Genomic DNA, 21696 nt, shown 5'->3' with positions numbered 1-21696 from the left:
ACCAGGCAGGCCCATTTCTGGTCTCTGAGCCATCAGTGACCAGCTGGGAAATCACTTAAATCCTTAAGCCTCACTGTGGACTGTATCATGGGGAAGCAATAACACTCGCCTTGTTTTGAAATCAGATACGATACTATATCAAAAGGCTCAGAGGAGGGGCTCGACAAAGGCCACCTCTTATTGTGATTGCTATGAGGAGGTACTTTGAAAATGCAGAGATCTGAATGGACGTCTGAAGAGGAAGGGGAGATGGTGGGGCTGGGTTGGAGTTGGGGGCAGCCCAGAATAAGAAGTGGATGAGAGCTTTAGGATAGACATGCAGGGGCCAGAGGTACAGGGAAAGGGCTTGGGGGTGATGTTCGACTGGGGCCAGTGTAGTCCGGGCTGGGTCTAGACAAAATGGGGTGGGTGGAAGGAATCAGTCCAAGAGCTCGAGACTGGGCCCAAGAAAGTGTGATGGACAACCCAAGTGGCCTCACCCTTGTCTTAATGTTCTTGGCCCGGCCAGCATAGGTCAGTGTATTCCGGGACTCCTCAAAGGCTGTGCTTGCTGGGCTGATGTGGGCGATCATCACAGTGCGGCTATTTCCACCCAGTGAGTCCTGAGCAGAGGGAGACAAGGAACGTGGTCAGCTGAGACAGCCTCCTGCCCCTTCCTTTTCACACACACACCACACAATGCAAACAGCTTGGGAAGAAGAAAGCCTCAGCCAGCTAGGAGACCCACAAAGTACTTCATCTCTCCTAAACTGCCTCATTTTGGAATGTGACCATCATTTTCCCTGCTACCTGCACCTCCCTGGCTGGTGGATGCAACCACCAGCAGACTGACTCAGAGATCATATAAGCTGGCAGCTCGACCAAGGAGACCTCCTTTGGGACCCTGTTTCTAGCACTCATTAGCATGAGCCCTCAGGAAAATTCCTTAACCTCCTTGTGCAAACTCCTTGTCTGCAAATGGAACTTCCTTAACTCACAGAGTCACTGACAAGACCAATGGACTGGGAGAAAATGGCAAAATGGTAAGCAGCAATAACATCCTATCCAAGATCGGGAATCCAGACACTGGAAAAAAATAATAATTTGGGGAAGAAAAAAGAGAAGTAGATCCCTGGGGACCTGGAAGGATCTGACAAGAAAATTAAAACCTACAGAGAGATTGAAGAAACAATACAGAGAAGGGAAGGGGCAATCTACACTTTCTCCCTAGCTCCTAGATCATGGCTTGCAGGAGAGGTAGATGAAATGTACGAGACAAAGTGACTCGAGACTCCAGGGACTCCAGAGGACTTCAGGGAGAAACTTGATGATGGGACAAACCACTGGGTGCTGTGAGTTGCAGGAAGAGTGTGGGATTCTGCTCCTACGTGAATCCTTTGAGCTAGTGAATGACTCTAGTCCAAGCAGCTGCCATAGCCCTGGAGAATGTGCTTGGTTGGATGTCATTCCAACCAAGGAAGGGTTGACTGTTTCAACCCAGCCCTCAGAGCTGTGCAGATAGCTTCACTTCAGGGGTCCCAGTGTTACGTTCCCACAGTGACTGGGTAAGAGACAGCCATGGTTGGGGAGCAGGCAGGAAAGCAACCCCATGAGGGGTCTAAGGTAAAGGACACGGGCCTTCTCCCCATGGCCGGAGGTACGGCTCAGCCTGAGTTACTCTGGATTTGAAAGTCCCGGGACTGGCACCCTTACCCTAATCCTACTTCATCCAGCACAGATCTCGGGCCTGATTGCCTTTTTTATCTACCGGTGTGAGCAGGGACATGTCTTGAATTGGACACTGCCCCCAAATGGTAGACCCCAGAAGAAGCCACATATTTCAAATCACAGATAATTTTTCTTGTATGTGCATTTTTTTCTTTTCTTTTTTCTTTCCTTTCCTCCTTTCTTCTTCACCAGTTTATTGAGGCTTGGGGAATTTTCCTTTCTCCTTTTTCCTTGCTGCTTATCTTTTTGGCTTTATTTTGTCCTCGTCTCCCTTTTAATTTTTCTCCCTTTAATATTTTCTGTTATTTTTACTCTCCATATAATTTCTTCTTCCATCCTTCTTTTTATCTTGTATTTCTTGTCAGTTTTTTCTTTAGCCTTTGCCTAATTCTACAAACATCCTTCTACTCCCCAGTAGGATCCTCTGTACCATTTCTCTCTCTTCCTTCTCATATTGTATAGTTTAAAGTTTCAAATTTTTCCTCTTGTATTTCCCAATTCCCAACCCCCAATGTCTTTAATAGTATAACCACAAAGCTTTAGGAATCTTTAGATAGTTAGCTATAAAATTGTTGAATTCTTTTCTACCACTAGCTGAGATAATAACTATCACATTTAGTACATAGTAGCTGAAAGACGATGCCTGGGTTATCTTAATGTTCACATCATAATTGTGGATTTCTTTACTGAGGTTAAGGGTGGTGCATAATTGGTTCTCATGTTAATTATGTTAATATTTTATAGCCCATTTGTCTTGGGCAACACACTTGTAGCTGATTTGCTTGATATTACCAGAGTTGCATAACTGTTGCTATTAATGAGTTTTCTCTGTAAGCTAACAATCAGATTACCTTTGTGACATAAGAGTATTGTGACAAGGCAATAGTACATTCCCAGAGAATTCAGTGCTGGGCAAATGACACTGCATCCTCTCCTTTCAAAATAACAAAGGTGGTTAGATCTTTGAGCTGAGACAAAGGTCTATAAATAACTAAAATGCATCACTGAACAGTGACTAAAGAACCTCTTTATGAACAACAAAGTCTTTGCACTGTAAGCATCCACAGACCTTAGCACAAAACTAAACATACAAACCAACAAACCCAATAAAAACATGAAAAGATAAGGCAGTGAAATGCTTCCCAAAACTCCCAACTCCTCCAAAGCCAATCCAGGGACCACCAAAGGGGAGAAGAGCATAAATCATACACCTGAATTACTCAAAAAGATACCAGAGGAGGTTAGAAAATAGATTAAAAAGGTACTCAACAAGATCACCAATGATATAACTAAACATAATTAAAGTAGTAATCAAAATGATCCAGGACTTTCAGGAGACACTAATAAAAAGCTAATTGAGCTATACAAAACATGAATGACCAGTTTAGCAAAGAATTAGAGCCCATTAAAAGGTTTCAATTAGAAATCCAGGAGATTAAAAATTATATTGAAAGTATGGGCAGCAGAAGAGACTAGTGTGAGGAAAGGATTTCAGAACTAGAAGATAATGATGTCTTCAGAGACCAATTACTCAAAGACACTTTAAAAACAACAGGAGAATGAAAAGTGGGCCTAATAGCTGCTAGATGATACAAAGAAGCCTTATTTCAGAGTATCTAGAACAAGTGAAAAATCAGAAGACAACACAAATGGCACAGAAAACCTGTTCACAGAAATAGTGCAGAAAACTTCCCATATATAGGGAAGGAAATAAACATAAATATAAATGATGCATATAGAATCCCAAATAGCCATGATTAAAAGAGCACCTCTCCACACCATGCTATACTCAAGGTACCAAAAGTCCCTCACAGGCACAAAATCTAAGGCACTTAATCATATATAGAAGTAAATCCATAAGAACTACAGCAGACTTCTCAACACAAACCTTAAAGGCCAGGAGATCTTTAAGGATGGAGTGCTTTTGGAGTGGTGTTTCAAACCCTAGAAGATAATAACTTCCAACCCTGGCTTATGTACCTTGCAAAACTTGCCTTTAAAATTGACACAGAAATAAGATATTTCCAATAACAAGGAGCACCTCAAGAAATTCATGACCACCCAAACAAGATTACAGAAAAAGTCTCAAGGATAGGGCTGGGGATTTAGCTCAGTGGTTCCAGCACCTGCCTCGCAAGCACAAGGACCTTAGTTCGATCCCCGGTACCAAAAAAAAAAAAAAAAGTCTCAAGGATAGTGTGAGCAGTGAAGCAAAAGGGAGAGAGAAAGAGAGAGAAAAAACCCCCAAGGAAATCACCAACAGGAAAATAATGCAATGACAGGAAAAAGTCAAACTTTTCAGTAATAACTCAATGTGAATGGTTTCGATTCTGCAATCAAAAGACAAAAACTGGCAGAATGAATCAAGAAACGAAATCCAATGATATTCAGCATGCAAGAAATACATTTAATTCAAAAAGAAATTCACAGAGTAAAAATCAAAGGATGGAAAACAATATCCCATGCAATGGGATCCCAGATAAAAGCAGGAATAGCTATCCTAATTTCAGACAAAGTGAATTTCAAGCCAAAATGGATCAGAAGAGACAAAGAAGTTCATTGCATATTGGTTAAAGGAACAATTCAACAGTAAAGAATAACAATTATAAACACACCAGTGTACCCAGCTTCATAAAACAAACAGTAATGGACATTAAAAATCCGATAAACACCAATACAATTGTAACGAGGACCTCGATACCTCCGTGTCAGAAACGGACAAATTAGGCAAAAAAAAAATCAACCAAGAAATATCTGAGTTGAAGCAAACCTTCAAACAAATGGATTTAATACAGTAAGTCCCTGACTTCCAAAGATTTCAGCCACAAATTTTCACAGACGCAATGGACCTCGCGGTAGGAGCATTCACAGGTATGAACAAGATCAGGAAAGCGGCTCACACGTCTGCCGGATATTGTCACCGCTGTGCTACTGTGCGCTTTCTGTACAGTGTGACAGTGTACAGTTGTACAGTGCCCAGTCAGAGCCCAGGATGTCCAGAAGCGAGAGGACAAGCGGTGGTGATGGACTGCTAGGAAGCGCAAAACAACACGCTATTTATTTACAGTTGTTGTACTGTACTGTAACACCGCTGGTTTGTTTGTTTGTTTTCTTTTTTGGGACTCGAATTCATGGCCTCATGCTTGCCAGTCAGGAACTGCACAGCTGAGCTACATCCCAGCCCTGTAGCACCACTTTAAGGAAACTGTAAAAGTAAAAATGGCTTACTTACAGTATTTCTGTGTGTGTTTGACTTTTTTATGCTTTATATTGCATATTTGTGTCAAAGCATTTAATAAGAGTCACTTTGTTCGACTTGAGAATGCATCCAACGTATGAATGTTCTCCCAGAATGGAATCTGTTCATATGCTGGGGACTTACTGTAGATATCTACACAGTGTTCTACCTCAACAACAGAATACATATTCCTTCTGCAGCACATGGGACTTTCTCCAAAACAGACCACATACTAGTACATAAGCCATAAATGCAAATAATCGAAATTAGCCCATGCATGTTATCAGATCATAGTGCAATGAAACTAGAAATCAAGGCAAAAGAAACCATAGAAACTGTGCAAAAACATGGAAATTATATAATGTCCTCTTGAAGAATCAACGGATAAAATTAAGAAAGAAAACAGACCATTTTTCTAATCAAATGATAATGCCAGGATGACATTCTGGACATATAGGACCCAATGAAAGCAATCCTAAGATGGAAGTTTATAGCAGTGAATTTCCACACTAGAAAGACAGAGGAAGCTCAAATAAACAACCTCATGTGCACCCCAAGGCCCTAAAAACCAAGAAAAATCCAAATCTAAAGCTAGTACAAGGAGAGATATTATAAAGATCAGAGCAGAAATGAATGGAATTGAGACTAAACAAACAGTACAAGGAATCAATGCATCAAAGAGTTGATTCTTTGAAAGAATAAACAAAATAGAAAAAGCTTTAACCTATCTTACCAAAATAAGGAAAGAAAAGACCCAAATCCATTTTATTAACTGGTGTACAGATTCAATGCAATCCCTATTGAAATTCAGAGAACACAGTCCAAAAATTCCTTTGGAATCAGAAGAAACCTAGAATAGCAAAGCAATTCTAGGCAACAGAGACACGGCAGGGTATATCACAATACCCAGTTTGAAACTATGCTACAAAGCCACTGTAATAAAAACAGCATGGCACTGGCAAAGAAACAGACCCAAGGGTCAGTGGCACAGATCAGAAGTTGCAGAAACAACTCCTAACATACTCAGAGACTCATCTTTGATAAAGGAGCCAAGCACCCTCACTGGAGGAGACAGCCTCTTTAATAAATGGTGTTCAAAAAACTGGATTTTAGCTTGACAAAGATTAAAACTAGACCCATATCTTTCACCATGAACTAAACCAAAATCCAAGTGGATTAAAGATATAAATATTAAAACAGAAACACTAAACTTGCTGGAAGATAAGTGAGGTAGAACTCTTGAAGATATTGGCATAGGAAAAGATAAAATCCTCTGTAGCACAGAGAATCAACAACTGGGATCTCATCTTTTTACAAAGCTTCTGCACTGCCAGAGAGATCAGCAGTAGAGCTAAAAGACAACCCATAATGTGGGGAAAAATTTTACCAGCTGTTCCTCAGACAAAGGTCTACTATCTAGAATATATAAAGAACTTAAAAAATCAGATCCCTCAAATATAAAGAACTGATTTAAAAATAGGCATCTGAAATGAACAGACATTTCTCAGACAAAGAAGTGAAAGCAGCAAATAATCACATGAAAAAATGTTCAACATCACTGGTCATTTGAGAGATGCAGATGGAAACAACACCGAGATTCCACCTCACCCCAGTAAGAATAGCTGATATCAAGAAATCAATAAAAAATGCTGGTGGGGTTGTGGAGAGATAGGAACCCTTCTTTATTATTGGTGGGAGTGCAGACTGGTGCAACCACTGTGGAAATCAATATGGAGATACCTCAAACAACTAAGAATAGAAGTCCCATTTGACCCACCTATTCCTCTGCTAGGTATCTTCCCAAAAGAATTAAAAGAATCATACCACAGCAATATATGCTCACCCATGTTTACAGTGGCCCGGTTTGTAACCGCTGAAGTTTGAAAGTAGTCCAATTGCCCATCAACTGGAGACTGAATAAAGAAGATGTGTTTTTTTAAAAGATAAAATGGAGTACTACTCAGCCATAAAGAATGAGAAACTAGAGATATTTATAGCTAAGTGAATGTACATTGAGACCATAATCTTAAGTGAAATTAAAAAGTCACACATGTGTGAATACTGAATAGTTTCTCTGGTGTGAAAAACTAAAAGTGTAAAGAAGGATCAAAATGTATAATTGATGTTGTATAATAGGAAGAAAAGGGCAAAAATAGTAGAGGAAGTGGGAGGGGTACGGGAAAGGTAAAAAAGGGAAAAGAAAAAAATATGAGAAAAGGAAAAACATGGAAACAATGTCTTTGTAAACAAGGAAGGGTGGAAGGGCTGAAGGGAGGGCAGGGGCATGGGGAAAAACAAGAACCAAGAAAAGTCATGTAAACATACGAGATTCCAATGATGAATGTAACTGTATTGTATACCTAAAATGTGCCAGTAAAGATAAAAAAGAAAAAGAAATGAACAAGGCAAAATCACAACAGATTTTGCTAAATCCAGAAGATCACTGGTAACTACTTTGAGATCCTGAACTGTAACAAAATGAAAAATTCAGAAGAAATAGTTAGATTCCTTGTACGTATAAATTGCCAAAATGGAATTAAGAAGATACAAAAATACTGACTAATCCATTATCAGTCAATGAAATTGGAGAAGTAATTAAAAAACCTACCAACTACGAAAAACTCAGGCCACGACAGATTCACTGTGAATTCTGTAAGAACTTTGGAGAAGCTCTAATGTCAATACTCCTCAAACTCTAATGAAATCAAAGAGAAGCAGTACTTCCAAGGCATCTCTGAAAGCAAGCGTTACCCTGATTCTAAAACCAGAAAAAGATCCAACCAAAAAAGAGAACTCATTAATGGACATAGATGGAAAAAATCCTCAATAAAATAGTAGGAAACAGAATGCAACAGTTCATTAAAAACTTCATACCTCATGACCAAGTAAGATTCATTCCAGGGTGGCAGAAATTATTCAATATATGCAAATCAATAAATCTGATACACCACATAAACAGAAGGAAGGACAAAACTCACGCGATCATCTCCATAGATGCAGAAAAAACATTTGACAAAATTCAGTATCCATTCATGACAAAAGTGGAAAAAAATAGGTATAGAAGGTCTTTATCTCATCTGATAAAAAGCCATCTATAGCAAACATTATATTAAATAGAGAGAAGCTGAAAGCTTCCCCTCTAAAATCAGGAACAAAACAACGATGCCCACTATCACCACTCCTGTTCAATATAGTTCTCAAAACAACAGCCAAAGCAATTAGTCCAGAGAAAGAAATAAAAGGGATACGGATTGAAGAGGAAGAAGTTACATTTTTATCATCATTATTTGCAGACCCCAAAAACTCTACCAAAAGACTCCTAGAGTCAATAACCAAATTAGCTGGCATAGCAGGATACAAAGTCAACACCTCAAAATCAGTCGCATTCCAATGCACCAATAATAAACTCAGTGAGAAAGAAATTAGGAAAACAGTGTCATTCATAATAGCATGAATAAAAATGAAATACTTAGGAATTAACCTAATGAAGGAAGTGAAAGACCTCTCCAATGAAAACTATGTACTCTGAAAAAGTAGATCAAAGAGGGCATGAGAAAAATGGAAAGATATCCTCTGTCCCTGGAGAGGCAGAACCAGTATCGTCAAGCTGGCCGTACTTCCAGAGCTGCTATGCAGATTTAATAGATTCACAATCACAGTCACAATCACAATATCAATAGTATTCCTCACAGAACTAGAGAGAGCAATCCTAAAATTCATTTGGAGCCAAAAGAGACCTAGAATAGCAAAAGCAACTGTGGGAAACAAGGGCATCACGATCCCAGACTTAAGTTATACTGCAAAGCTACAGTGGTTAAAACAAAACAAAATAGCATCAGAATAAAGGTTAGAGCTGCAGGATAAAATTTAGGACGTCCAGTTGCATGCAAACTTCAGATAACCAGTGAATGGATTTCTTTAGCATAAGTACATCCTAGATACTGGCTGGGGCACACTTTACACTAAAACCAATTTTGTGGCTTATCTGAAATTCAAATTCAGCTGCCTGCCTTGGGTCTGTATTTGTAAATCTGGCAGCCTGATCTTTGGTGCCCGGTGTCTGGGCCCAGCCGTGCAGTACCTTGAGGAGCCGGGTGAGCTTGCTGTCCCGATAGTTGACATACTTGTTGCTGCCTTTGTCACTCAGTGCATTGATGCAGTTGCCCAGGGCCAGTAGGGAGCGGTTGATGTGGGCCCCCTCCTTCATGCGCTGCCCGCGGTTCTGTGTCTGGGGGCAGCAAAGAACATGACTGTGACCTTCTGGGCAAGGGGTAGGGCTTCATCTCAGCCACCCACAAAATGCCCAGATGATCCTGGTAATAAATCCCACTTCCTCCCTCGGGGCCCCTAAATGTACCCTTGACCTGACATGAAAGCCTTGTCCCACCCTCTGCCCAGGGGCCTTGAAGACGTTTAAGTAGATAAGGGGACAGCAGGGTCTCTAAACAAGAGTTGTGGGCTGCAGGTGTCTAAGCAGGGCCCAGTGGCTGCTTCTTAATCTCCCCCAGGGCAGGTGCTGCCAGAAGGTGTGGTCCACAAGGCGGCTTCACAGGAGCCTCAAGCATGAGTTGCCTCCACCGCAGGACCTGGCTCCAGAGAATGCCACAGGCTTCAGGAGAGAGATGTGTGAGGGAGTGTGGACGGTGTGTGTGTACGTGTGTGTGTGTGGATGGTGTGTGTGGACGTGTATGTGTGTGTACGTGTGTGTATGGACGGTGTGTGTGGACGTGTGTGTGTGGACGTGTGTGTGTGTGTGTTCGAGACAGAGACACACAGAGAGCGATGGAGAGAGTCACAGAGACACAGAGAGACAGAGACAGAGTCCCGAAGTCCTCTCCTTTGGGCCTGCAGGGGGCATCAAGGCAGCAGGGCCTCCAACACCCAACCAGAAGCCACCTGGGCCCTCCTGGAGAAGCCAGAACTGGCCGACTCCAGCGCTGCATACCTTCTCCTCCCAGGCTTCCGTCCCTTCAGGATGGCCTCCAGGACTGACTCGTGGGGAGGAAAGACTTTGCTGAACCTCAGCCTGTTCTAATCCAAGCCCGCATGTTCAAACACCAGGGAGCCAGCCTCCCCTGGGGGAGCACTTTCCTTGGCCCTTCTTCCCTCTGGGACAGCCAGCCGTGCCCTGACCCCAGAGCCAGCCTCACCTGGGAGGCGCGCTCAGAGCCGGCCAGATCGATCATGAACAGGCGGCCCAGCCGCACCTCCTGCACGATGCTCTTGATCCGGCTGCGCTGGCGCACGGCCACCTGCAGTACAGCGTGGGAGCGCGAGGATGTCTGGTTGGCAGCTGTGGGCTCCTGGGTCCTCTGCTGGTTCCCCTTCATCAACAGCTGCATGACCTAAAAGGGAGGGAAGGGAGGGAAGAAAGGAGGGACGGAGGTCTTGGGGACCAGCAGAGGCATCCTGCAGAGAGGAGGAGACCAGGCCAGGTGGGAGGGGCTCCTGCACCTGAGAGGCTGGGAAAGGGCAGCTGGGGTGGCCTGGCCTCCGTGTCCTGAGGGGCCTGGGCAAGTGCATGGTCAGCTCCCTGGCAGGAGGGCCTCCGAGACTGTGGGGACGCTGTGCAGCCTGGTCAATCCCCGGGGTCAGCAAGGTTGGGGAGTGACAGCAGGCGTGAGTTCTCCTCTTGCCACCACTCAGGATTCTGTCTGTCGCTGCCCCCACCGAGCACCAGTGGCTTCCTGGCTTCAGTCCACCACTTCCTGTCCCCTCTTGAGTGTCCCCTCCACAGCCCCCGACTAGCCACATAAGACTCGCCTCATTGGCATTGATAGTGGAGACCTCAGTGATTCCGGCAACCTGGATCACTCCTTTGGAGTCCTCCCTCAGCTCCAGGTACCCCAGGGTGGGGTTCAGCAGGTCCCGGATCATCTCATTGTAGATCTGATGGGACCAGTCAGGGAGGGAGTGGAGAAGGGAGGGCGAGGTCAGGAGGTCCAGGCAAAACAAGTGCCCCCCACAGTCCCCCAAGCAGGAAGGGGCCAGGCGCCTATGCTTTCTGGGCCCCAGCCTCCTCCAGAGATGCCCCGGCTGGGGGAAGGCCCTCTTTTTTGGTGGGAGTTTTCATCAACTACAGAAAAATCCCAGGCTCCAGAGCTGATGTTACTAGAGGCTCTAGAAACAAGTAGGGGTTCCTTTGCAGGCCGTGTACTAGTCACAGGGTGGGGACCAGAGTGAAGGCTGGGACAGGTTGGGAAGGCAACCTTAGGCTACTTCCGGGTGCCCCCCCCACGGCAGGGTAAGCCTTGCTGGCTTAGTCAACACCGCTGGCTGTCCCCCAGGGAATTATCAGCTCCTAGAGGAGCCAGGTGTTCAGCCTGCTGGCCAGGTCTCTTGCCTCTTCTACACTCAGTGTGGACAAGGTGTGCTCTAGGAACAGGACCAGGAGCATAGTGAGGAGGAGAGCAGGCTGGGAGGGCTGCAGAGCTCTGCGTCACTGACAAGGTGACTTGAGTGTGGGACAACAGGCCATGCTCAGCTTCCAAGCCACCTGAGTCCGAATCCTTGCTCTCACTTGCTGTGCATCATGGATCTACCTGCCTCAGCTCTCTGAGCCTCCTTTGTTTTTTGGAAGGTGCCTGTGGGAGAGCAGTCGTGATGAGCATCCAGGATACCGCCCGGTGATGAGCTCCAGGGACGTGCGCCCGTCCTATGCACCTCTTACTCAGGCCTGGTGGGAGCTCACCTCCAGGTAGGACATGGATACTTCATACTCCACGTCACTGCTGCTCTCCTCGATTGCACGGAAGAGGTCATTGAGGGTCCGAACATAGATGCCCGGCTCATGATCAGTACCCAGCATGGTGTAAGTTTTCCCACAGCCTGGAGCACAGCAGGGTGATGGGGGAACAGGGTGGGTCCCCAGATGGCCAGGTTGGTAGTGAGGGGCAGGGGGCCTGGTGAGGATGGGGTTCTGGACTGGAGGGCCCTGGGTAAGGTTGAGGTTTAGATCGTCCATAATCTTGATCCCTGCCCCGCTGAGGCCAGGCTAGTTCTCCAGTGGAGGACAAGGGTGCTTGGTTCTTAAGGGTGGGACAGCAGGGATGTTCTGGTCTGGGCTTCTGCCTCACCTGTAGGGCCATAGGCAAAGACAGTGGCATTGTAGCCTGAGATGACACCTTCTATGAGGTCCTTGGTGGTGGCCTGGTACACCATCTCCTGCAGGGAACAGGAAACTCGGCCAGGGCCTGGGACACAGACTGGGCAGAGCACAGATGCCTACAGGCAGTGCTGGCCCTGGAGAGTTTCCTGTCCCTGGAACCCCAGGCTGGGGAGAAGGGTGTGGCAACTGTAGGAGGAGTCTCCACTTACACCCCTTGGGGAGACACCAGGGTGCGAGAGAGCTCAGGACACCTGAGACACGTCCCCCTGTAGCCGGCTCCTAGCCCCCAGCCCTAAGAACGCATTACATCTGCTCCTGGGAGCATCCGAAGATGGGCGAGATGGGAGTCCCCAAGAGAGTGTCAGCTTCCCGAGACTCCTCTGCCTGCCCTCTCTGTGCCAGATGGGCTTCCAGCTCCTGGCTCCAGCTTGGATATGGGCCAGCCATGGCGTGTTGCATGTGGCTGTCCTAGGCAGGTGGTGTGTGTGTGTGTGTGTGTGTGTGCGCGCACACACACATGCAGACTCCCCAAGTGAGGAACACTCCACAAGAGAAGGTGAGGGTCAGTGGCTGGGTCCCTGAGTGCTCCTGCCAGGTAGAGCAAAGGATGCCAAGGGGCTCTTTCATGTCCCAGGCTCAGGCCCGTCCCCACCTGGGTGGAAGTGAAGTCAAAGGCCACATCAAACAGGTAGGACTTCTCCCGGGAGCGGTGCGCCCGCAGAATGTCATCAGGGTCCTCCATTGGGTCCATGAGAACCACCATCTGCAAAGGTCCCCAAGGGAAGGCCACAGTCACCTGGGGTCCCCAGATCCTGGGGCTCCTCTCTGCACGTATCAGCTCTCCAGGTGTCAGGTCTAGATGCTTGGTCTTGTGTGCAGCCCCTGCAAGGGTGGTGCAGTCCCAAGGGCACAGAGAGGCTGAGGGGCTGCCCCAAACACAGCAAGCCCAAGATCCGGGTCCTATCCCTTAACTGCAAAGCTATTCCCTGCAAGAGAAGCAACACCAGGGCTTTACTGCCTGAAGCAATTGTTCCTGCCACTGGACAGCTGAGGAACATGGGGTCCAGAATCCAGGTCACACAGTAGCCAGTGGAGGACCTGGGGTTCAAAAGCTGTAAACTGGCTTCAAAGCCTGCAGATCCATTTTCTAGAACCATCTCTGAGGCCACCCTGCCCTGCCCACGTCCACGGCGTGCCAAGCTTTGTTCAGGGCTCCATGTGGAAAAGCCGAGGAAGGGGCAGGATCTTCATGGGGTCCCAGCCTAGGGACAGGTGCGTCGGTGCTCCCAGAAATGCCAGAAAACGCTCAAAGACTCATGGAAGGGCTTGAGCTTAGGGGTTGTGTGTGTGGGGGGAGAGGACAGTGAGGGTAGCCTCTCCCTCCTAGTCCTGCCTCTCAGTAGCAGAGTGGCCTTGCACAGCACTATGACCTGCCTGAGCCTGGATCTCCTCCTCTGCCAGACGGGACAGCAGTGCTGTGTCCCTGCAGGGCTGTGCACACCCGGGAGACAACATGGGTTACACCTGCTGAGTGCTCAGGGGTTCTCCTTAGGGAGCTCTTCTTTCCTCTCTGCAGGGCTGTGCACACCCGGGAGACAACATGGGTTACACCTGCTGAGTGCTCAGGGGTTCTCCTTAGGGAGCTCCTTTCTTTCCTCCCCTCCCCTCCTCCCCTCCTCCCTCCCCCCCAAGTACTGGGAACTGAACCAAGGCCTTTGCACTGAGCTTCATCCCTACCCTTTTTATTTTGTATTTTGAGACTGAATCTTGTTATTCGCCCAGGCTGAGTTCAAACTTATGATCCTCCTGCCTAAGCCTTCCAGCTTAGGGACGTTAAGAGGGAGAGAAGGGGTTGCGTTCGGGACAGGAAGGTCACCAATTCCCTGCACCAAGACTCTGCCATCATGTCTACAGTGGTAAAAATAAAAGAGCAATACAACAGGAAGAAGACATAATTGAAAATCAAGATAAAAGAACAGAAAAGACAAGTTGAGAGGGTTGGTCCCATCCTCACCACGGAGAAGGTCATCAGTCCTCCTTTTCCCTGGCCTGCTGCACCGTACAAGCCTCTGCTACTGCCAAGGTGGGACCTGCTCCCCGGGGCCAGGGTGCTGATCAGAGCCCCAGTGGGGCCCCTCAGTCCCCTCCTCTCCCGAGGGTGGGGGCAGCCTTCACTCCCTGTACACTAACCATAGCTGATCTGCACAGCCCTGCAACGTGAATTCGTGACTATTCTTAGATGGGGAAATTGGGGCACAAAGGTGCAGGGTCGAGGCCTGGCAGGTTGGGCTGGCACCTGTGCCTCCTCTGAATGTCCCCTCAGCCCTCCCTGCTCCCTCAGGGGCCCTGTGGCTGGGGACCCTCAGCAGACACCATCATCCAAGGGAGGCCCACATATACCTGTGCACAGTATCCCTGGACGATCACAGGCCCAGGATAGTAAGAGTCTGTGTAAGGAGGTAAACTGAGTCCTAACAGGGCCGAACACTGGGCCAGTGCCCAAGGGGGCAGAGATGGTAGCTGTGCTCTCTCCCTGGGTCAGCAAGGGAGGCGGGGCTTATGAACAGACGTGGCATGGGGAAAGCCACTCGGAGGGGACAGACAAGGGTGACTACGAGGTGGCAGGAGGCCAATCTGAGACTGCGGCTGACCTCATTGGCCCAGGAGGTCCTTGGTGGGTCCTTCTCGGTCTACTTCCAAGCTGGAAGATTTAGGAAGTCCAGTCCCAGGAGAAGAATGACCTCAGGGCACCCACCACGCTCCCCTGAGCATTCTGTGTCCATCCTGGGATAAACTCCCTCTCCTTCCCTCCATGCCTTCTGGGGTGGGCACACACCTGTGCCCATTGCTGGCCCTGGAGCTGGCAAGGCCCTTCTGTAAATCTCCAGGTGAGGTGACACCTCAGGAAGCAGAAGTCTTAACCAGCTGGCTGAAATCACAGGTAAACCAGTGAGAGGGAAGGGCTCCAGGCAGGCTAGGCAGGGGCTTGGCGTAGGAAAAGAAGGCCACCAAGTTGGGTCCCCTCCCGGCTGACCAAAGGCTGGTGCTTGCAGTGAGCTAAGTGCAGGACAAGGACCACCCGCCCCTCATCCCCAGCCACTGGCCACCTCCTCAGGGCCTCAGCCTCCATGCCCTCTAAGCTTCTTCTGGGATCTGGTCCCTGTCCCAGGCTGCCAGCAGCATAAGCCCTGCTCAAGTTTCAGACCCCACTGAAGATAAAAACTGGCCCTGAGTCCCCTGGAAGGCACCAGGAGCCTGACCAGCCAGCCATATCTCCTCTCACCAGGGGCCAGTGCTCCCCTGAACACAAGCAGGGCCCTTGAAGGACTGTCAGTGCTGGGGGGAGTGTACTGATGCCCACCCCCTCAATGGTGGCCTTCACATGACCTCCAGGCGCTGACCAGTTCATGGCACCCTGGACGTCTCACTCGTTGATATATGAAAGCTCCTGCATCAGCGCGTTGGTCAGCGCAGCTGCCACAAACCCCACTGAAAGAGGGCTTTGTCTGGGTCCCGTCTGTCTGAGCCTCAGCTCCCACTCCACCCTGCAGAGCGTCACCCTCATACCTGTGCACTCCGGCACACAGTGGAGCCCTTGTGCCCCTGACCAGGTGAACCAGAGCTGAGCTGGAGGATGGGTGGAGAGCGGTGCCAAGGAAAGCAGTCTACGTAGTTGCTGAGCACCTTCCAGGTGCCAGCCCTGAGGAGCGAGAAGAGCAAGGCCAGGTGTCCTGCTTCAGACACTCCTGGGTCATTCGTAACCAGGGGAGCGCAGGCCCGTAGGAGGAGACGTCTACTCCAGCCACACCAGGTGCGGTGAGAAGGCTGCCTGGAAGAGATAGCTCCAGCGTTCAGTTGGGAAGGGTGAGCAGCGGGTAGCTGAGAGTGAATATTCTAGAGGAGGTGGTAAGCAAGGCAAAGAGGTGAAAGGCAGGCCTGGCCAGTGGCTCTCAGATCAAAGTGCGGGGTCGGAGAGCGGAGTCTCACCTTCCATCCTCCCTCAGGAACCTCTAGAACGTGAGTCAGGCACTCAGTGCATCTGCTGAGGCAGCCACCAACCCCTTCCCTGGGGAGCCCTGAGGGCCCACGACAGCCTGCATCCTGGCAGCCTCCTCTGCATCCTCTGGGGCGCCCTCTAAATGCCACCCTGGCTGGCACATGGCATAGCTCAAGGGGCATTTACTGAATAAAGCTGCCTTTTGTGGGGAGCTCTGAGTATGCCAGGCAATGCACAAAGGGCTTGGCATGCATTTTCTTACAAGTTCTGGGTGGGTACTTTTATTTTTTTTCCCAATATTGAGAATTGAACCCAGGGCTTTTGCAGTGAGATATATCCTGGGCCTTTTATAGTTTTTAAAAATTTTTTATTTTGTTTTTAAGATAGGATCTTGCCAAGTTGCTAAATTGTCCAGGTTGGGCTTGAAGTTCCAGTCTTCCTGCCTCAGCGTCCCAAAGTGCTGGACTTACAAACGTGCACCACCATGCCTGGCTTAGGCACCCTTATTATTAGAACTGGGCTGTAGATGAACACTCAGACCGGATAGGTAATGCATCAAAAGCCGTACTGGGACTTACAGATTTGGTTAGACTCAAAGATCTGGTTTCAGAACCTAGGCTCCTTGCCACCCGCCCACGGTCCCCTGCCTCTCCAAGTGAACAAGCGAGGGGACATAGGCTGCCTGGCTGGGTGAATGCCTACCCCTTCCACCCCAAGTTTGCATGCTGAAGTCCTAACTCTAGCGCCTTAGTCAGTGACCTTACTTGAAGTAGAGTAGGTACAGGGTAATTAGTGAGGATGAGGCCGAGGTCATACCAGAGTGGGGTCGGCCCTTAATCCAGTACAACCATCGCCCTACAGAGAGGGAGAGCTGGACACAGAGAGGACAGGGAAGATAAGAAGAAGACAGCCATCTGCAAGCTAAGGAGAGGGGCCTGGACCGGGACCATTCAATGTAAGCTCCTGGATTTCAGACTTCTGGCCACCAGAGCTATGAGATTATAAACTTCTATGTTGAAGCCACCTGTGGTACTTTGTCATAGCTGCTTTGTCAAACTAATGTACGCGCCAAGGCGGGTCCCCCTTCCCCGTAAAGGAGACACGCACAGTGTTAGGGCACCCTGAACCCTGCCAGCCTTCAGGCTGGATAGAACAGCCCAGAATACAACCTATTGAGCTCATAGAGCCAAGGCCTAGCCAGCTGCTCAGCTCAGAGCCACGCATGGCTGATGTCCCAGTCATGTAACCACTGGCTACGGGACTGCGGAGCGTGAGGCTCAGGATGATAGGAGGCACGACCTAAAAGACAGTCCAGGGCAGTGGTGGTGAACCTTTTAGAGCTTTCAATGATACAAAGAGCCTGCTGTATCACACATGCCATAGGTTCCCACCACTGCTCCGGGGCGTCTCTCACTCTCTCTCTCTGGAGGTTGCAGGAGATATCAGAGCTCTGAGGGAGTGGAGTTTGTACAATGCAGATTGCAGGCACCACCCAGATTCACACAATCAGACTGCCTGGAAATGTGGCCCCGCAAATCTTCATTTTTCACAGATCTGCACCTTCTCCTTGTACCTATCCAGAGGTTAAGTGTAAGAATCCTTGCATCCTCAAAGTACTGTGCACAGTAGCTCAAAGTGGAAACAGCCCAAATGCCCACGAACTGCTAAATAGCTACATACCGAGTGGTGCATCCACACCATGGAGAGTTATTCAGCCACGAAAAGATGAGAAGTTCTGACGCAAGCTATAATGTGGGTAAAGCTGGAAGACACGACACTAAGGGAAAGAAGCCAGATACACGGGACCCATATTGTATGACCTGATTACATTACATGTCCAGAGTGGATCAGAGACAGGTGGAAAGTGGTTTCTCTGGATCTGGGAAGGGTTGGAGAAGATGGAGAGGTGGCTGAGGGACAAAGTAAAGGTTCCTTGCACTCTCCCTTGGACATTTTCTTTTTTTCTGCTTTGGAGACTGGGTCTCAATATGTAGCTCAGGCTGGCCTTGAACTCGGGGTGATCCTCCTGCCTCAGTCTCCCTCCTGAGTGCTGGGGTTACAGGCGTGCGCCACCATGCCTTGCTCCCCCTGGTTATTTTTTGTACCAGGGATCGAACTTGGTACCTTGCACTTGCGAGGCAAGTGGTGGAACCACTGAGCTAAATCTGCCCACCCTGGTCATTTCTTACCATGCACAGATTTTGAGGGCAACAAGGCCGAGGAGCCCTCAGATGCCTGGTGTACAGGGAGCCCCCAGCACTCACTGTCTCTGGCCCTTGGGATCTGTCACCTTATACTTTATCTTTCACAACAGCCTCACATTTGCGAGGTCACAGTCCCCTTACATCAGCTCCCTTAATCCTCTCCACGGTTCTTGGTGTGGGTGGAGCAGGCGTTTCGCCTCCCCTCTTCTGACAAGAAAACAGAGACCCAGGCAGACTCTCCAGCCGGGCCCTAGCAAGGTGGGGTCCTCTGGATCCTGGCCTGAGGCCATAGTCTGTGTTCACTGGGAGCCAGGGGTCTTGTCCTCTCCTCCCTCCTTCTGTCCCCGACATCACACCTGCCTTGGCTCCTCTTTCCCCTCCTGTGCTCATCCCACCCCTGCCCTGCAGGCCTGGGCCCCCCACAGGTATCCTAGAAGGCCCCTGTCTGGCTCCACAGGACCCCCAGGAGCAGTGGGTGGTGTTGGGCTGTCTGCAGATAAAAGCTAATTATGGGATTATACACACTGTCTGTTGATTTAAATTCTGCAGACAAACACCACCTGGAAGGTAGGAGGGTCAGCAGGCCTGGTTGGGGGGTAAGGTGGGGGTTGTTTGGGAGCTCCTTCCCCAGCTGGGAGTCCCACCTCCAACGGCCCTTCCTTCCCCTAAGCCTCCCTGGGGGTCTGGCTTCCAGTTCAGTCCCACCCAAATGCGGCTAAGGGCGGAGCTCCTAGCGGTCTTCCAGGAGCATGTCCACGGGGAGACGACTGTGTAGGGACGGTACCAAGGGCTGTGATGGAGGAGGAGGGAGGCTGGGTTTTACTTAACTCTGAAACCATCCTGTTTTCCAACACTAGGGCTTAGCATGCACTGCACGGTGCACAGGCACAGGGCTAAGCACTGCATATCCGTGAACCCTCTCCCAAAGGACTATCTAACTAAGGTGTCCTAATTACTGTCTGGAACAGAACTGGGGCCCTGGGACTCCGGGTCAAGATACCTAACCAGTCCCTTTACAAGTACAAATCTCAACTCTAGCTTCCCCAGAATAGGGATGTGCTGGCCTCTTGTCTGGAGGACACTTTGCTACAGATGTGCCCACCTTGGCCCGATTCCAGAGGGCCCCAGCACAGCCATTCCTAGTTCTACAGAAGGCTGCCGTAGGGCCCCTCACCATCCCCCCTCTCAAAACCCGTGGGCCACTGGGCTGTGGCAGGGCCTACTCCTTGCTGTCCACCAAGGGGCCAAGCCCTTGGTAGTGAGCTCTGGGCTGCACTGCCCAGGGATTCCCACCCTTGGGCCTAAGACGACACCAGCAGGGGAAAGTGACCCCCTCACCACCGAGGGGGAGCAGGAAGCAAGAGGAAGCTGGCTAGGGGAGCCCCCTCCCCAAGGGTGGGCCACACAGGCCATGCCAGCCTTCACCGACAGAGCATTGGGAAGCAGGTTGATAGCCGAAGCCAGCATATTAGAGGAGGCAGGTCCCTGCGCCGGCTGCGTGGGCCCAGCCACACCTTGGCTGGACAGAGACACTACAGCCCCGCTGTCCGGTCTTAGGAGGAAGGAAGAGAGATTCCACTGGGAGGCTGGGCCCTCTGTGCAGCAGGCCTGGAGCCACGGCTGCAGGTGGATGTGGGGCTGCTGGGGAGAACTGGTCAGAACAGGAGGCCAGAAAATAGACTGCCCATCTTGGTTCCTGGGTTGGTACGTTTTAACCTCTTTGTTGCCATGGTCTATTTGTCCGGGGGACAGCTTTCTCTTTTAGCCTCTCAACCTGGCTGAACTGCAGCCACTGTCAAACTGCTGGCCTTGGTCAGAAGGGTGCAGGTCACACCCATCTTTGAACCCACTGGGGACCAAAAGAGCTCAGGTTGGAAGGTGACATTCTGTGCCTCGCCACTGACATGAGGGCGACCCTGACAGCGCGACTCATGCCCAGCTGGAGGAGTAGCTCAAGATCAGGCCAGATGCGGGGCGGTGCGCCTCCTCTGCCCTGCAGGGACAGAATGGAGCCAGTGTCTGCGGAGTGTGGGTGCAGGAAGGGCTGGACCCTAGTCGGGGAGCGTTCCCATCAGTTAATGCCTAGCAGCCCCCGTGCCAGCTGGAAGCCAGGAGCAGAGAGAAAGAGAGATCATTATCCCAGCCTGAGGACCCAATACCCTTCCTAGGGGAAAACCAAAAGGAGATTTCTCCTCTCAGCTGTGTGACTGTGCCGGGCTGGCCCCTCCCCTCTGCCAGTCCAGCATCCCCGGCTGGGCACCAAAGCTGTGTCTGCTGCCCCTATCGTACCTGAGCCCTCCACTGCCTACTCAAATTCCCTGGCTGTGCCTACAGAGTATGTAGTTCGACCCTTGCCTGTGTCTCTAGCTCAGCCCACACCTCTTGCCCCTTGCTTGAGCCACACTGGCCTTCTCTCAATCACCCAGTTTCCTCACCATCCTTCTCACCACTGGGCCTTTGCACATACAAGATTCTCTGGTCAAATATCTTTCCTTGCACACACTCCTACTTACATCTTCTTTACCCCTTATTTCAGCTCAACTCTTATTTCACTAACTCTGGAAGGAGCCCTCCTGACCTCTAGAACTAGATAAAGTACCCCCCACACTCTCCGGGCACTTCTCTGCATTTCTTTGTAGCCCTTGTTAGTTGCAAAACTGTCTTTTACTCAATTCTTGATTATACTACATTTTCCCATGCTGGACTACAGGTAACAGAGGAGGACAAGGCTGTTTTTTCCTTTCCTGTTCACTGTAGTTTCCTGACTCCTTACCTGGTCCCCAGTATGTCAGGGGTACTTGATAAATATGGACGGCTTTGCCCTTTCATCATAGTGGGACAAGGACTGAGAGAACAGACAGCCAAGGTCATCACCAAGCATGAACATGCTGGAGATGATCTTTAGCTGTGACCATATAAATCTGCGCTCTTTGGACACAGAGTAAGGTTGGGAAGCTGCAGACATCTGGGAGCCAAGTGACCAAGACCCACTCAGGCTATGGAAGCTCTCAGCTTTCCTTGGACCTGGAAAAGGGTCCCTGGCTTCTTTGATGCTGGCAATGGTACAGTCAAGAGTGCAGGGAGAAGAGGAGGATGGTGCTGTGACAGCCCGACCAGGTGCCTCAGCAAATGGAGCAGGTCTCTGTCCTGCAGTCCTGGCTGCAGCCCCACATACCTGCTCGTCCACCTTGTGCGCTATGAGTGTGGCTCCTTCCTCCAGCTCTGCCACACTGATGGGCCGGACCCTGAGCGCCACCTGGGAGGGGAGACCAGACCCCAGGGTGAGGAGAGGGCCATGCGAGGCTTGGAGAGAAGCCTTTGAGGTCCTCAGGATTCTTCCCCCACACAGACTCCTGGCTTCTCCAGCGTCCAGCCATGCCGGACTCCTTAGTCCTAAGGAGTCACAGTGACTGGCTAGGTCAGAAGGCTGCAGGTCCACAGG

At 49.6% G+C, this 21696-nt stretch overlaps 1 protein-coding gene across 9 annotated transcripts in view; it reads right to left on the bottom strand.

Annotated features, from left to right (window-relative positions):
- Positions 1–21696, bottom strand: part of Kif19 (kinesin family member 19) — a 28804-nt gene that overhangs the window by 5926 nt on the left and 1182 nt on the right. For 6 of the 9 annotated variants that reach the window (XM_033767311.1, XM_033767313.1, XM_033767312.1 and 3 more), the window contains exons 2-9: positions 21430–21510; positions 12706–12816; positions 12022–12109; positions 11637–11773; positions 10709–10834; positions 10096–10290; positions 9027–9173; positions 480–602 (exon numbers count right to left, since the gene is read on the bottom strand). In XM_033767311.1, coding sequence (XP_033623202.1) covers positions 480–602; positions 9027–9173; positions 10096–10290; positions 10709–10834; positions 11637–11773; positions 12022–12109; positions 12706–12816; positions 21430–21510 — 1008 coding nt within the window. Of the gene's footprint in view, positions 1–479; positions 603–9026; positions 9174–10095; positions 10291–10708; positions 10835–11636; positions 11774–12021; positions 12110–12705; positions 12817–14889; positions 14983–15620; positions 16346–21429; positions 21511–21696 lie in introns of those variants that run through there. The other 3 variants (XM_010630717.3, XM_033767316.1, XM_033767317.1) reach the window with 3 other exon arrangements.

The sequence above is a fragment of the Fukomys damarensis genome, unplaced genomic scaffold (assembly GCF_012274545.1).
Source record: "Fukomys damarensis isolate Sample0158 unplaced genomic scaffold, DMR_v1.0_HiC HiC_scaffold_23, whole genome shotgun sequence".
NCBI classification, from domain to species: domain Eukaryota; kingdom Metazoa; phylum Chordata; class Mammalia; order Rodentia; family Bathyergidae; genus Fukomys; species Fukomys damarensis.
The sequence above is the reverse complement of the archived record's forward strand: the minus strand, read 5'-3'. Positions and strand labels throughout refer to the sequence as shown.